General features: G+C 55.5%; 2 protein-coding genes across 2 annotated transcripts; both read right to left on the bottom strand.

The window, feature by feature from the left end:
• Positions 1-1,109: 1,109 nt before the first annotated feature.
• LOC101540132 (olfactory receptor 14I1-like) lies at positions 1,110-2,060 on the bottom strand. The gene has a single exon (XM_004611597.2). The coding sequence runs from the start codon at positions 2,058-2,060 to the stop codon at positions 1,110-1,112; it is 951 nt and encodes a 316-aa protein (XP_004611654.2).
• An 8,907-nt stretch (positions 2,061-10,967) lies between these two features.
• Positions 10,968-11,918, bottom strand: LOC129401854 (olfactory receptor 14I1-like). The gene has a single exon (XM_055124764.1). It carries the CDS (start codon positions 11,916-11,918, stop codon positions 10,968-10,970), a length of 951 nt encoding a protein of 316 aa, XP_054980739.1.
• Positions 11,919-16,680: the final 4,762 nt, after the last annotated feature.

Here is a 16,680-nt window from a genome sequence, read left to right on the forward strand (position 1 = left end):
GGCTGCCCCAGAGTCCACTGGGGCCATTAGTAAGGACAGAGAGAAGCACGTGGTGACCCCCGTCCTCCCTGGGCCCCCAAGGTCCCCCACGTGATTCTTTCCAGGCTCTGAGCCCGGCGACCCTCCTGCCACGCTGAGCTCACCTTGCAGACGAGGCTGCACACAGCCCCGAGGCAAATGCATGTCTCGGGAGTCTCGGGCCGCTGTGGACACGGATGCAGAGGGACGGATGGTGCCCAGGGCGCAGACAGTGGCTCTGTGCAGGGCCAGCGGTCCAGGTGAGGCTCCCAGTGCTGAGACCAGCAGCTCAGACTCAGGCGGGTGAGGCCGGGCTACGGGGAACAGACCCAGGAGTGGCCTCAGGGCTGAGTGGGTCCGGGCCTGGTCCCAAGTCTCTTGTTGCCGAGAGGGGCTGGGAGAGCACTTCTGCTGAGTCCATGCCATCTGGGCCTGTGGTTCAGGTGAGGGCTCGAGGACATGGTGCAACTTGGCTTCAGGCCGGGAGCACCTGGGCTGTGCCGGACAGTGTCCAGCAGGGCCACAGCCGCTTGGAGACAGAGGAAGGTCAGCAGCACACAGGCCCCCACTGGAATGCAAGGTCGTCATTCGGGCCGGGCTAGATCTCTCCCCCGTCTCCTCGACGGCTCTTTTGCTGAGGGACCAGGTCACCCCGGGGCTCGTGTGGTGTCTGCACTTCAGTCTGTGGGGCTCTCGGGCCCCTGCTGTGCTTCTGAGCTGCGCCTCGGAGGTGTGTGGCCCAGGACTCAACACCGAGGGGGACCTACGGATCGCTGAGGACACCGGCAAAGCACACAGGGCACAGCCGAGCAGAGGAGCAGAGGGCAACCTCAGTCAGGGTCACAGGAGGGTCACGGTGGCCAGCCAGGGCAGCAGCAGCCAAGAGGCGTCCACCAGCTGACAGCACGTCCGACTCATCCTGTGTCTGTTTGGTTTTGGTGCAGAATGGGCAGGCGATGCCCAGGCTACCTCCTCGCTGTGCTCAGGGATCACTCCTGGCAGTGCTCGGGACTCTCTGAGGAGTCAGGCATCAAACCTAGGGAGAGGAGAGCTTCTGACCTGCTGGGCCATTGCCATCGATCCTACACATCCTAATCAAGAAAACGAGGGCACTGGAGCTTCAGGTTTTTACTGAACAGTCTCGCGAGTGCATGGCCAATGTCCCGGTTCCGCAGGCTGTAGATGACGGGATTCAGGAATGGGGGTACCATGATGTAGAACACCGCATTCAGCAAACTCGAAAGAGAAGGTTTATCTGCGATTGGACCTAAGACAGCCATGAGTCCGGAAACCACAAACAGGACGAGGATGAGCAGCTGCGGGGTGCAGGTGGACAGGGCCTTGTTGCGGGCCTCTGCTGACCGCATCTGAAGCACCGCAGAGAATATCCTCACATAGGACAGGACCAGGGACGTGAAACAGCCCACGTCGATGCCAGCGCTGACCGAGAGAAGGACAAACTCACAGAACTGGACCTCCGGCGCCGAGATCCTCAAGATCTGAGGGATGTCGCAGAAATACTGGTGGATGACGTTGGACTTTGTGAAGGGCAGCCGGAACATGTTGCCCGTGTGGATGCTGGAATAGACCAGCCCCGTGGCCCAGGAGCCCCCGGCCGCCTGCGTGCACATGCGGGGGGTGACCGTCTGCCCGTAGTGCAGCGGGTGACAGATGGCGACATAGCGGTCGTAGGACATCACCACCAGGAACGCCAGCTCGGTTGAAGCAAATACAATCTGCAGGAAGATCTGGGTGGCGCATTCCGCGAGGGAGATGGCCGAGCTGCCCGCAAGGGAGTTGACGATGAGTTTGGGGACAGTGACAGAGATGCAGCAGAGGTCGATGAAGGACAGGTTGGTGATGAAGAAGTACATGGGGGCGTGCAGGCGAGGGTCGGACACGATGGCCCCGATGGTCAGCAGGTTCCCGGCCAGGGCCCCCAGGTAGACCCCCAGGAACAGCGCCCCCTGTAGGAGCTGCAGCTGCCGGGAGCTGGAGATGTCCATGAGCAGGAACTCCGTGAAGGCCGTGAGGTTGTCCATGGGGACTGAGGGACCGCGGGCACCTGGGAGGAGGCAGGAGTGAGGGCAGGGCCAGAGGGGGCAGCACCACCCCAGGGGGACGCCGCTCCCTGCCCTAAGTGTGCACACTCAGATGCACGGGGGCTCCCACTAATGGGGTCGCCCCATCCTGCTGGCCAGCAGCTCATTCACACTCCGGGAGACGGGGGGCCCAAGAGCCTGTGGTCAGGGCGGCCCCTCCTTCGTCCCCACCCCCCCTCCTTCCACTCGGACAGCCCCTGCCTCAGTGCCACCTGCCAACAACGGGCCCCAAGGGAGAAATCCCGGAACCCTCCGTCCAACACTATTCTCGAATTTTCCTGAGCTGACGTCTCTAGTCCAAGGATCCTAATTGCAGTATATTTTTTTCTGATTATGTTGAAATGTTTGAAATATTTTAAAAAATTATTCATGTATATATTCATTTGCAAGTTAACTTTTACTGGCAGTGAATTTTTCTAAAAATGAAATTCAGAAATGTTTTAAAGATCCAGAATCCTTGGGTCTAACTTCTATATCATCTATTCACCCACTATTAACAGTGCATATATTGTAATGTTATTTCCAAAACATTGAGGAGATATGTAATGAGTCACTTTAGCACTGTAGCACTGTTGTAGCACTATTGTTCCGTTGTTCATCAATTTGCTTGAGCAAGTACCAGTATCGTCTCCTTTGTGAGACTTTTTACTGCTTTTGGCATATCAAATATGCCTTAGGTAGCTTGCCAGACTGCCATCCAGGCAGGAACTCTCGGTAGCTTGCCAGGCTCTCCGAGAGGGACAGAGGAATTGAACAAAAGTTTGCTGTGTGCAAGGCAAACACCCTACCCGCTGTGCTATCATTACAGCCCATAATGAGTCACTATCATTGGTATGTATATACACAGTATATACGTGTATCATTGTAAAACATGATAGGCATGTTAGATAAAAATCTTCTAAGAAAACTTTTAGTTCATTGCATTGTTCAACAATTAAGTAAGTTTCCATAGTTTACATTATTTCCTGACTTTGAGATGAGGTGGGAGGCAGTGTCAGTGTGTGACACGATGCGGAGGGCACAGGGTGTGGGAATGAGGAGGCTCAAGCTGCATCACCTGGGACCCAAACACTGGTCAGCACGGTCATTTCAGACAGTCGGGAAAGGAGACCCTCAGTGGATGGAGACCCCAAGGCTGGGTACACGGGGCAGGGTCCTGGGCAGGGACGCTCAGCAGGGTCTGTGTCGGAGGTTGTGTGGGCGTGTGGGACTCAGACCTGGGGCCCCGCAGTCTGAGGAGACGCTTCACTCACCACGTGGCCTGTCCTGGAGATGGACACAGCACACAGACACCGGCGTGTCCTCTGGGCCCGGCTCAGGGATCAGTCATCTTCGTGCCCAAGCAGTACCCCGGGAGGGTGGTTTCCCGGCACTGCAGCGGCCACCTCTGCCCAGACAGTGGCCAGGAGCTGATGCCATGGGAGCGGGAGCGGCTGAGAGCAAGGGCAGAGGCGGCGTCAGGCGTGGGGTCCTAGCGCACGCTGGCCCAGGACCAGGGGCTGCAGCAGACGTGCCACAGGGGGCCGGGGCCCGGGTCAGGGCTGTGGGGGGGACACCCGGAGAGAGCGGGGCTCCCCCAGCTCCCGGAGTCGGGGCCCGACTGCCGTCTCTCTCTGAGTCCCGACACGGCTGTGTGTGGGATGTGCTGAGGCTGGGCTGTCCTCTCGGCCGTCCTTATTATCAGCCTGGAGCTCAGGAGGCACCGTTGGGTCAGCCCCGGGGCACAGTAACCCACCCCAGGGACGCCTCAGCTGTGCCTAGGGAGTCGGGCATGGCAGAATCATTTCCTCAGCCAAGCAATTACCAATGGTTTCTGACACAGGTGAAGGGAGACTGAATTCATTTTGTTAGCATTGGAGAGAGCCACTTCTCAGGCTTAAGTGAACGGTACAGTGACTGGATGAATGGTACTGAGGCATTCTCTCCAAGTACTTGGTGACTCCATGACATACTGTTTCCTAGTGCTGTGATTCTGTGACACATTGTTCCCTAGTCCAGGTGACTCTATGACACATTGTTTACTAGTCCTCAGTGACTCTGATACATTATTTCCAATGATGCTATGACACATTGTTTCCTGTCCTGTGAGTCTATGACACATTGTTTCCTAGTACTTGGTGACTCTGTGATACATTGTCTCCTAGTATTTGGTGATCCTATGACACATTGTTTCCTAGACTTGGTGACTTTATGACATATTGTTTCCTAGTCCTGAGACTCTGTGACATATTGTTTCCTAGTCCTGATGACCCTGTGACACATTGTTTCCTAGTTCTATGACTATGCTACAGTGTTTCTGATGACTATGACACATTGTTTCATAGTCCTGGTGACTCCATGACACATTGTTTCCCAGTACTTGGTGACTCTGTGATACATTGTTTCCTAGTATTTGGTGATCCTATGACACATTGTTTCCTAGTCCTGATGAGCCTGTGACACATTCTTTCCTAGTTCCATGACTATGATACAGTGTTTCTGATGACTATGACACATTGTTTCCTAGTCCTAGTGACTCTATGACAAATTGTTTCCTAGTACTGGTGACTCTATGACATATTGTTTCCTAGTCCTCAGTGACTCTGATACATTATTTCCAATGACTCTATGACACATTGTTTCCTGTCCTGTATGACACATTGTGTCCTAATACTTGGTGACTCTGTGATACATTGTTTCCTAGTATTTGACGATCCTATAACACATTGTTTCCTAGACTTGGTGACTCTATGACATTGTTTCCTAGTCCTGATGACCCTGTGACACATTGCTTCCTAGTTCTATGACTATGATACAGTGTTTCTGAGGACTATGACACATTGTTTCCTAGTCCTGGTGACTCTATGACAAATTGTCTCCTATTCCTCAGTGAGCTCTATGATGGTCCACTGACCTCACACCCAGCTTCAGTCTGAAGCACAGGGTGAACCCACAAGTGTCTCAGCAGCACATCAACTGCCGGGGCCACTGCAGAGGAGCTGGGGGTGGCTGGGAGTGGGAGGAACAGCAGATGGGGCTTGGGCTTGTTCAAATGTAGACTGTGGGACGGTCCCTGTACCCACATAGGCAATTGTCAAGTGCCCGGTCCCCACTGGGTCCTGTCTGCAGGGGCGAAGGGAGTCGAGTGAAGAGTAGAGCCCCTGGGAAATGTGGGTGCTGACGTCTCCACCGTGAGTCTGTCCTCACCAGCCGGGGAGGCCAGCTAGACTCAGAGTGGGCAGCTATGAGGTGACCCCAGCCCACAATAGGACGCGCCTCATGGGCGTGTGCCTGCAGCTTCCCTAGAGGGGCCCGGCAGTGCCCGTAGGCTATGCCCTGCAGGGTCACCCCTGTCAGACCCCACAGTGCTGCAAACAGGGGTGAGAATCCCAGGAAACTGCTGGCAGGCAGGCAGCTCCCCTGCACCCACAGGGAGAAGCGAGTCGGAGACTAGCTCTCCACAGTGATTGTACTTCAGTGACATGTTCATCCAGAGCAGAGAAACAATGGAGAGGCAGATTCCCCTTCCTAAAGCCATTCCTGAGCTCCTCCAGTACTCTGTGTTAAGTAAACCTTCTGCAGGAGAGATCTCTCTCCATCTCCCTCATTCTCACCCATCTCTCGCCCTCCCTCCCTCTCCCTCTCCCTCTCCCTCTCCCTCTCCCTCTCCTTCTCTCTCTCTCTCTCTCTCTCTCTCTCTCTCTCTCTCTCTCTCTCTCTCTCTCCCCCCCCCTTCCTGCCTCTCTTTCTCTCTTGGTACTTCTGTACATTTTTCAGGTGCTGGTTTAGCCCAGCAGTTTGTGCCGTCTCCCATGCCCAAAGGCTGTCATTCCTGTTAGACCATAATAGGCACCACATCATGTAAGATTGGGGCCGGAAGTGTCCCTCTGTCATCTCCATGCTCAGCATCACTGTGCTGCAGGCAGACAGCCATTATAGTTACTGACAGGAATGGTTGCATCCTGCCGGTCTTCCAAACGAGGAACCAGTGGGGAGCACGTCAGCCTGGTGAGGCCGTACATCCGGCTCCTTCTGCCTACTTGGGCTGCGGCAGTTCTGTCTTTCACGGCGACGCTCTGTCCCTCGGGGAGCGGGGCACTGTGGCAGACTTCTCAGGAGGAGTGGAGTTGCTGAAATTGTCGTGGCAGCAAGGAGTCGTGTCCGCGTGTGAGGCCCTAGCATGGTGCTGCAGGGACACGGCCCACAGCATGGCGCCCACCCAGCCCAGCAGTCTCCCCGCCGGCACCGTCAGCTCTGCTTGGGGGTGGCGTGTCCTCGCCCTGCATGTGCTGCATTACCTGTGGGGCCAAAAGAGGGGCACCAGCACCACCCCTGCCCTGTCAGCCCCACAGCAGACTGAGGCACTGTTTCCAGGATTTTTGTGACTGGGCCCATTGCACTGACAGGATGGGTCCGACCCCTCCTTCCCTCACCTAAAGCCTGACGCTTGGTCCCTCCTTCAGACACCAGTAGGCCTCAGGTCCTGCCTGGCCGGGCGTGTGACTGCAGAGACAGACAGCCATGCCACATGTGCGCCCACTGCCTGGGGGCACCTGCAGGTGTGTCTGTAGGCCTGCCACGGGGCAGCTGATCATATATTAGGGGCAAGAACTTTTGAAACTTAGAAGGAAACACTGGGCATTTGATGTTCTCTGGTCAGGCACACGAGAACCAGCCCCATCTGCCCTGTGAGTAGTGTGCAGTTTGGTTCAGTCCTGAAATCCGTCGGTCCAGCTCTCTTGAGAGTGACAGTGACTCTCCAGTCCGACATCACACCAGGGAGACATTCCTACTCCTGGCTATCGACATACGCTTAACTGCTAAACCTTTCCCCAATGATAGAACTACCATACTCAGCCTTAGTTTGGCCATTCATCACAGAGAAGTATCTGAGACAATCTCCTAAGTGAGCTTCCTCATGATGTCTGGCCTAAGGTCCTGGGACTAAGGATTAAAACTGGAATGGAAAAAAAATAGTGACAAGTAAAACTATTTTAATCAGAAAATTCAATTATAAAACATAATCAAATCAGTTATTACTTGAAAGGAATGTCATTCTTTTAGCTAATAATAGAAATTATATTCTATTACTGGGCTGGAGTGATAGGACAGCAGTAGGGTGTTTTCCTTGCATGCGGCCGACCTGGGTTTGATTCCTCTGCTCCTCTCGAGGAGCCCGGCAAGGTACCAAGAGTATCCCGCCCGCAAGGCACAGCCTGGCAAGCTACCCGTGGCGTTTTCGATATGCCAAAAACAGTCACAACGAGCTTCACAATGGAGATGTTACTGGTGCCCGCTTGAGCAAATCAATGAGTAAGGGATGACAGTTGTAGTGAAGTGACCCAAAAGGGGGTAAGAAGGAACCTGGCACACGGTAGCCACAGTGTAGGCCACCTAGGAGGAACCGGCAGTCACCCTCAGAGTCTACGGTGAAAGCTCCAAGCTTCAGCTTCGAGGCAGCCATCAGACAAGTCCCATTTCCCGACTGTGGTTCAACAGCCTTGGAAGGGCCGGGCAAGACCAGTCGGGCCAGATTGGACCAGAGTGACTCAGCCTGGGATTGCCCTGCAGAATCCACCCGAGCCTTGTGGAGGCAGCGCAGAGCGTGCAGGCTGCGGGCGACACCCCCCACAGTATGCGGCGGGGCTGGAGAGACCAGGCCGGCCCCGGCACTTGCCCTGCACACGCTGACCCGGTTCCACTCCGGCACGGCAATGTGGTGCTTGGCGCTGACCCCAGTGGAACAGGTGGATCCCTGCAGAGGCTCGGGTGAGAGCTGACGTGACCACACACAGACGCAGAGCAGGAACGAAGCACAGCTCTCCAGGATGACGGACGTGAGAGGCAGCCGCGGCCGGTGGGGGATCCCAGGCCTGGCCCGAGTCCCTCAGAGAAGCCACCGTGGCAGAGAGCAAAGGTCGGTCCAGAGAAGCTGAGTTCTGAGGCTGTGCCAGGGGCATCCCCAGAGCGGAGAGGTGCCTCGCCTCTGGAGAAGCCAGCCTGTCACTCGACACTCCCGAGGGAGCCCCGGGGCATGCCTAGTCTGAGGGGCTCCGGGGTCAGCACATGGGGGCTGGCACTGCCTTCCCCCAGGAGCAGGAACCCTGCTCTGTCATGACAAGGGTCCACCCGGCCAAGTGCAGGCGGAACAAGTCCACACGATGTCCCCGTGTGCTGGGCACGGCACCTCCTTCGGAGCTCACAGGGCCATCAGCAAACATGGAGAGAAGCACAGGGTGATCGGAGGGTCACACACAACAGACACACACACACACACTACACGGGTTCTTTTTTTTAAAAATTTTTAAAAAATTATTATTATTATTTTATTGAATCACCGTGAGATAGTTACAGGCTTTCTTTTTTTTTTTTTTTTTGCTTTTTGGGTCACACCTGGCGATGCACAGGGGTCACTCCTGGCTCTGCACTCAGGAATTACCCCTGGCCGTGCTCAGGGGACCATATGGGATGCTGGGATTTGAACCCGGGTCGGCTGCGTGCAAGGCAAACGCCCTACCCGCTGTGCTATCTCTCCAGCCCCATATAGTTACAGGCTTTCATGTTTGGGTTACAACCTCACAATGATCAAACACCCATCCCTCCACCAGTGCACATTCCCCATCACCAATATCCCTGGTATACCCCCCCTTACCCACCCTACCCCTGCCTCCATGGCAGACAATATTCCCCATATCCTCTCTCTACTTTTGGGCATTATGGCTTGCAACACAGACACTGAGAGGTCATCATGTTTGGTCCATTATCTACTTTTGGCATGCATCTTCCATCCCAACTGGTTCTTTCAGCCATCATTTTCTTAGTGGTCCCTTCTCTATTCCATCTGCCTTCTCCCCTCCACTCATGAAGTAATCTTCCACCTATGGGGCAATCCTCCTGGCCCTTGTATCTACTGTCCTTGGGTGTCAGCCTCATGTGATGTTATTCTATACTACACAGATGAGTGCAGTTCTTCTATGTCTGTCCCTCTCTTTCTGACTCATTTCACTTAGCATGATACTCTCCATGTCTATCCATTTATAAGCAAATTTCATGACTTCATCTCTCTAACAGCTGCATAAAACATTGTGTAGATGTACCAAAGTTTCTTTAACCAGTCACCTGTTTTAGGGCACTTGGGTTGTTTTCAGATTTTGGCTATTGTGAACAGTGCTGCAATGAACATATAGTTACAGATGTAATTTCTACTGTGCTATTTTGCATCCTCGGGATATATTCCCAGAAATGGTATTGCGGGGTGATATGGAAGCTCAATTTCTAGTTTTTGAAGGACTGTCCTTATTGTTTTCCAGAAAGGCTGGATCAGTTGACATTCCCAAACTACACGGGTTCTTACACGGGCTGAGCCTGGGGTCCCAGCCACCACACAGAGCTCACCTGGCAAACATGAGGCTGCACGTGTCAGACGCAAGGACGAGGATCAAGAGCTGAGGGTGGAGAACCAGCCCATTCCGACAGGATTTCACGCGAGAGGACGCCTCATTCAGACAAAGTACAAGCCACAGATCCACTCGACAAAGACACGGCCAAGGTCAGGGCTGGCGCGGCACCGAGGGGGAAGAGCAGCGGCGTCTACAGCACCAAGGGGAGCCCCCAGAGGGCACCCGGAACCTGAGGGGCTGGGCATGGGCACGTGGGTGGCCCCTCCGTGTCACTGCAGCTGCCGGGGCAGAACCCACCATCTGTGATCATGCAGCTGGACGGTGGCCACACAATGTCCCTGAGGTGCTAGGGACGGGGCTGCCCCAGAGCCCACTGGGGCCATTATAAGGACAGAGAGAAGCACATGGTGACCTCCGTCCTCCCTGGGCCCCCAAGGTCCCCCACGTGATTCTTTCCGGGCTCTGAGCCGGCGACCCTCCCGCCATGCAGAGCTCACCTTGCAGAGACGAGGCTGCACACAGCCCCGAGGCAAATGCATGTCCCGGGAGACTCGGGCCGCTGTGGACGCGGATGCAGAGGGACGGATGGTGCCCAGGGCGCAGACAGTGGCTCTGTGCAGGGCCAGCGGTCCAGGTGAGGCTCCCAGTGCTGAGACCAGCAGCTCAGACTCAGGCGGGTGAGGCCGGGCTGCAGGGAACAGACCCAGGAGTGGCCTCAGGGCTGAGTGGGTCTGGGCCTAGTCCCAATTCTCCTGTTGCTGAGAGGGGCTGGGAGAGCACTTCTGCTGAGTCCACGCCATCTGGGCCTGTGGTTCAGGTGAGGGCTCGAGGACATGGTGCAACTCGGCTTCAGGCCGGAAGGACCTGGGCTGTGCCAGACAGTGTCCAGCAGGGCCACAGCCGCTTGGAGACAGAGGAAGGTCAGCGGCACACAGGCCCCCACTGGAATGCAAGGTCGTTACTTGGGCCGGGCTAGAAATCTCTCCCCTGTCTCCTTGACGGCTCTGCTGCTGAGGGTCCAGGTCACCCCGGGGCTCGTGTGGCGTCTGCACTTCAGTCTGTGGGGCTCAAGGGCCCCTGCTGTGCTTCTGAGCTGCGCCTGGGAAGTGTGTGGCCCTGGACTCAACACCGAGGGGGACCTAGGGACCGCTGAGGACACCGGCAAAGCAGACAGGGTGCAGCCGAGCAGAGGAGCAGAGGGCAACCTCAGTCAGGGTCACAGGAGGGTCACGGTGGCCAGCCAGGGCAGCAGCAGCCAAGAGGCGTCCACCAGCTGACAGCACGTCCGGCTCATCCTGTGTGTGTTTGGTTTTGGTGCAGAACGGGCAGGTGATTCCCAGGGCTACCTCCTCGCTGTGCTCAGGGATCACTCCTGGCAGTGCTCGGGACTGTCTGAGGAGTCAGGCATCAAACCTGGGGAGAGGCGTGCTTCTGACCTGCTGGGCCATTGCCATCGATCCTACACATCCTAATCAAGAAAACGAGGGCACTGGAGCTTCAGGTTTTTACTGAACAGTCTCGCGAGTGCATGGCCAATGTCCCGGTTCCGCAGGCTGTAGATGACGGGGTTCAGGAATGGGGGTACCATGATGTAGAACACTGCAGTCAGAAAACTCCAAAGGGAAGGTTTATCTGCGATCGGACCGAAGACAGCCGTGAGTCCGGAAACCACAAACAGGACGAGGATGAGCAGCTGCGGAGTGCAGGTGGACAGGGCCTTGTTGCGGGCCTCCGCTGACCGCATCTGAAGCACCGCAGAGAATATCCTCACGTAGGACAGGACCAGGGATGTGAAACAGCCCATGACGATGCCAGCGCTGACCGCGAGAAGGACAAACTCACAGAACTGGACCTCCGGTGCCGAGATCCTCATGATCTGAGGGATATCGCAGAAATACTGATGGATGACGTTGGACTTTGTGAAGGGCAGCCGGAACATGTTGCCCGTGTGGATGCTGGAATAGACCAGCCCCGTGGCCCAGGAGCCCCCCGCCGCCTGCGTGCACATGCGGGGGGTGACTGTCAGCCCGTAGTGCAGCGGGTGACAGATGGCGACATAGCGGTCGTAGGACATCACCACCAGGAATGCCAGCTCGGTTGAAGCAAATACAATCTGCAGGAAGATCTGGGTGGCGCATTCTGCGAGGGAGATGGCCGAGCTGCCCGCAAGGGAGTTGACGATGAGTTTGGGGACAGTGACAGAGATGCAGCAGAGGTCGATGAGGGACAGGTTGGTGATGAAGAAGTACATGGGGGCGTGCAGGCGGGGGTCGGACATGATGGCCCCGATGGTCAGTAGGTTCCCGGCCAGGGCCCCCAGGTAGACCCCCAGGAACAGCGCTCCCTGCAGGAGCTGCAGCTGCCAGGAGCTGGAGATGTCCATGAGCAGGAACTCCGTGAAGGCCGTGAGGTTGTCCATGGGGGCTGAGGGGCCGAGGGCACCTGAGAGGAGGCGGGAGTGAGGGCAGGGCTGGAGGGGGCAGCATCACCCCAGGGGGATGCCGCTCCCTGCCCTGAGCGTGCACACACAGATGCACGGGGGCTCCCACTAATGGGTCACCCCATCGTGCTGGTCAGCAGCTCATTCAGACTCCGGGGGATTGAGCACCTGAGAGCCTGTGGTGGTTGGGCCGCACCTCCTACGTCTCCACCCCCTCCTTCTACTAGGACAGCCCCTGCCTCAGTGCCACCTGCCAATATCCGGGCACCAAGTGAGAGATTCCTAAACCCTCCTTCCAACACTATTCTCGGATTTTCCTGAGCTGACGTCTCTAGTCCAAGGATCCTAATTGCAGTATATTTTTTTCTGATTAAGTTGAAGTGTTTGAAATATTAAAAAAAATATTCGTCTATACATTCATTTGTAAGTTAACCTTTATTGGAAGTGAGTTTTTTTTTTTTTTTTTGCTTTTTGGGTCACACCCAGTGATCGTCAGGAGTTACTCCTGGCTTTGCACTCAGGAATTGCTCCTGGCAGTGCTTGGGGGACCATATGGGATGCCGGGGATCGAACCCAGGTCAGCTGCGTGCAAGGCAAATGCCCTACCCATTGTGCTATCGCTCCGGCCCCTGGAAGTGAGTTTTTTAAAATAAATTTAAAAATGTTTTATGGATCCAGAATCCTTGGGTCTAACTTTAACATCATCTATTCACCCACTATTAGCAGTGCATATATTGTAATGTTATTTCCAAAACATTGAGGAGAAATGTAATGAGTCACTTTAGCACTGTGGCACTGTTGTAGCACTATTGTTCTGTTGTCCATCAATTTGCTTGAGCGGGTAGCAGTATCGTCTCCTTTGTGAGACTTGTTACTGCCTTTGGCGGTGTCAGTGTGTGACACGATGCCAAGGACACAGGGTGTGGGAATGAAGAGGCTCAAGAAGCATCACCTGGGACCTAAACACTGGTCAGCACGGTCATTTCAGACAGTCGGGAAAGGAGACCCTCAGGGGATGGAGACCCCAAGGCTGGGTACACGGGGCAGGGTCCTGGGCGGGGACGCTCAGCAGGGTCTGTGTCGGGGGCTGTGTGGGCGTGTGGGACTCAGACCTGGGGCCCCGCAGTCTGAGGAGACGCTTCACTCACCACGTGGCCTGTCCTGGAGATGGACACAGCACACAGACACCGGCGTGTCCTCTGGGCCCGGCTCAGGGATCAGTCATCTTCGTGCCTGAGCAGTACCCCGGGAGGGTGGTTTCCCGTTACTGCAGCAGCCACCTATGCCCAGACAGTGGCCGGGCGCTGACGCCATGGGAGCGGGAGCGGCTGAGAGCAAGGGCAGAGGCAGCGTCAGACGTGGGGTTCTAGTGCATGCTGGCCAGGACCAGGGGCTGCAGCAGATGTGCCACAGGGGGCCAGGGCCCGGGTCAGGGCTGTGGGGGGGACACCCGGAGAGAGCGGGGCTCCCCCAGCTCCCCGAGTCGGGGCCCGACTGCCGTCTCTCTCTGAGTCCCCTCACGGCTTTGTGTGAGGGACGGGCTGAGGCTGGGCTGTCCTCTCAGTCGTCCTTATTATCAGCCTGGAGCTCAGGAGGCACCGTTGGGTCAGCCCCGGGGCACAGTAACCTACCCCTGGGACGCCTTAGCTGTGCCTCGGGAGTCAGCCATGGAAGAATCATTTCCTCAGCCAAGCAATTACCAATGGTTTCTGACACAGGTGAAGGGAGACTGAATTCATTTTGTTAGCATTGGAGAACACCACTTCTCAGGCTTAAGTGAACGTTACAGTGACTGGATGAATGGTACTGAGGCATTCTCTCCAAGTACTTGGTGACTCCATGACATATTGTTTCCTAGTGCTGTGATTCTGTGACACATTGTTCCCTAGTCCAGGTGACTCCATGACACATTGTTTCCTAGTACTGGTGACTCTATGATACATTGTTTCCTAGTCCTCAGTGACTCTGATACATTATTTCCAATGACTCTATGACACATTGTTTCCTGTCCTGTGAGTCTATGACACATTGTTTCCTAGTACTTGGTGACTCTGTGATACATTGTTTCCTAGTATTTGGTGATCCTATGACACATTGTTTCCTAGACTTGGTTACTCTATGACATATTGTTTCCTAGTCCTGAGACTCTGTGACATATTGTTTCCTAGTCCGGATGACCCTGTGACACATTATTTCCTAGTTCTATGACTATGATACAGTGTTTCTGATGACTATAACACATTGTTTAGCCCAGCAGTTTCTGCCATCTCCCATGCCCAAAGGCTGTCATTCCTGTTAGACCATAATAGGCACCACATCATATAAGATTGGGCCGGAAGTGTCCCTCTGTCATCTCCATGCTCAGCATCACTGTTTTGCAGGCAGACAACCGTGATAGTTACTGACAGGAATGGTTGCATCCTGCCGGTCTTCCAAATGAGGAACCAGTGGGGAGCACGTCAGCCTGGTGAGGCCGTACATCCGGCTCCTTCTGCCTACTTGGGCTGCGGCAGTTCTGTCTTTCACGGCGACGCTCTGTCCCTCGGGGAGCGGGGCACTGTGGCAGACTTCTCAGGAGGAGTGGAGTTGCTGACATTGTCGTGGCAGCAAGGAGTCGTGTCCGCGTGTGAGGCCCTAGCATGGTGCTGCAGGGACACGGCCCACAGCATGGCGCCCACCCAGCCCAGCAGTCTCCCCGCCGGCACCGTCAACTCTGCCTGGGGGTGGCGTGTCCTTGCCCTGCATGTGCTGCATTACCTGTGGGGCCAAAAGAGGGGCACCAGCACCACCCCTGCCCTGTCAGCCCCACAGCAGACTGAGGCACTGTTTCCAGGATTTTTGTGACTGGGCCCATTGCACTGACAGGACGAGTCCGACCCTTCCTTCCCTCACCTAAAGCCTGACGCTTGGTCCCTCCTTCAGACACCCAGTAGGCCTCAGGTCCTGCCTGGCCGGGCGTGTGACCTCGGAGACAGACAGCCATGCCACACGTGCGCCCTCTGCTTGGGGCACCTGCAGGTGAGTCTGTAGCTGTCTTGGAGCGTGGTGAGGGTGTTTCCTGACTGCCCGGGAGACAGGGCCCCTGGGCCACGCTCGGCTCTGCCCTGCTGGGGTGTTTGCACCAAGAGACGGGCCGGAGCCTCTCTATGGTGGTCATCAGGCCGCTTCTGAGGTGAGTTAGTTGTGATGTTGCGACACTGAAAAGGGGTGGCCTGTGTTGAGTGGGCACTGACCAGGAGGCTGAGGGAAGTGCAGAATGTTCCAGAAGGAGGGAAAGGCTCAGAAATAGGCCTGAAACCGTCAAAACCCCGATTTCCATTTCCTTGGTAACACTGTGAGCTCGGCGACGAGCCTTGGGGGTCCATCAGGGGAGACGCTGAGGTCAGGTGTCAGTGCTTGCAGTTACCCTCACGGTCACCGCCCACACGTCCAGGCGCTGGGCTACTCCCTCTGGACGCTCAGTTCCCTCTCTGTTCTCACTGTCTGTGTTTCCGACTAATGGCGAACATCAGCTGAATATTTTCAACACGCCGAGATAAAGCAACGGATCAGTGCTGGCTACAGACCAGTCCGTGAGGCAGGGCTGGGGTCCAGGTGCTGGTGGGGCAGCCTGGGTGCGACACAGGAGGGACGGGGTACCAGGCATCCGTGCTTGGTTTGGGGCACACTCCACCGCCTGGCTTTTCCTTCGGGCCCGATGTGTGTGTGTACAGAGGCCAGGGCGCTCCTGGCCCTCCTGTCAGGACCGAGATGGCGGCGCTGCTCGGCCTGTGCTGCCCAGGGCCCCTGCTGGTGCCTGGACGCCTCTGGACCTGCCAGGCGAAGCCTTTGGACCCTCCTGCTGGGCTGCAGGGGTGAGGCCAGTGCCCACACCCTTCACATATCTCCTGCCAGGCTGGTGCTCCGGCAAAGCGGAGTGACCTACTGACCTGTCCGTCACGGAATGCACAGCACACCCAGGCCCCCCTCTCAGATGGTCAGAGGCGCATGATGACAAACAATCTCATCACACCGGCTGGTTCTTCACGGGGTCCTAGAAAACACTGTCTTCAATCTTACCCTGAACCACGCCAAGGGAGAGATGTCCCCTGTGGTTTCATGATGTTTAGACGTTATCAACTCCCATTTCAATGAATGAGGTAAACAGGGGTGCTCAGGACAGAGACAAAGATCACAGATCAATATCCACTGGGGTTTATTTCAGCGGCATAAGGGTGCTTCAGCACATGCAAGTCAGTGCACCACATGGACTAAAGGATAAGGATCAATCACATCACCAGGCACCAGGGTAGCTTTCTGTGAGACCACACCCATTCATGATGAAAATTCTCACCAAATAACCCAAGTAGAAACGGTTGCTGCAGCTGCACGTGGCAAACCTGGAAATGAACTTTGTCCCACCCCCGAGGCTCTGAAGCATGGATGATGTGGCCTTGGAAACTCAGACTGAGAGATATAGGACTTCCAGGAGCAAGAGCTTTAGCCTTATCACAAGATCATTTATTTTTATAAATGATCTTATGATCATTTATAAAGTAAGTTATGAGAGCGATAGCACAGCAGGTAGGGTATTTGCCTTGCATGTGGCTGACCTGGGTTCAATTCCTCTGCCCCTTTTGGAGAGCCCAGCACGCTACCGAGAGTATCTCGCCCACACAGCAGAGCCTGGCAAGCTACCCATGATGTATTTGATATGCCAAAAACAGTTACAACAAGCCTCACAACGGAGATGTTACTGGTG

The sequence above is a fragment of the Sorex araneus genome, chromosome 2 (genome assembly GCF_027595985.1).
Source record: "Sorex araneus isolate mSorAra2 chromosome 2, mSorAra2.pri, whole genome shotgun sequence".
Classification (NCBI taxonomy): domain Eukaryota; kingdom Metazoa; phylum Chordata; class Mammalia; order Eulipotyphla; family Soricidae; genus Sorex; species Sorex araneus.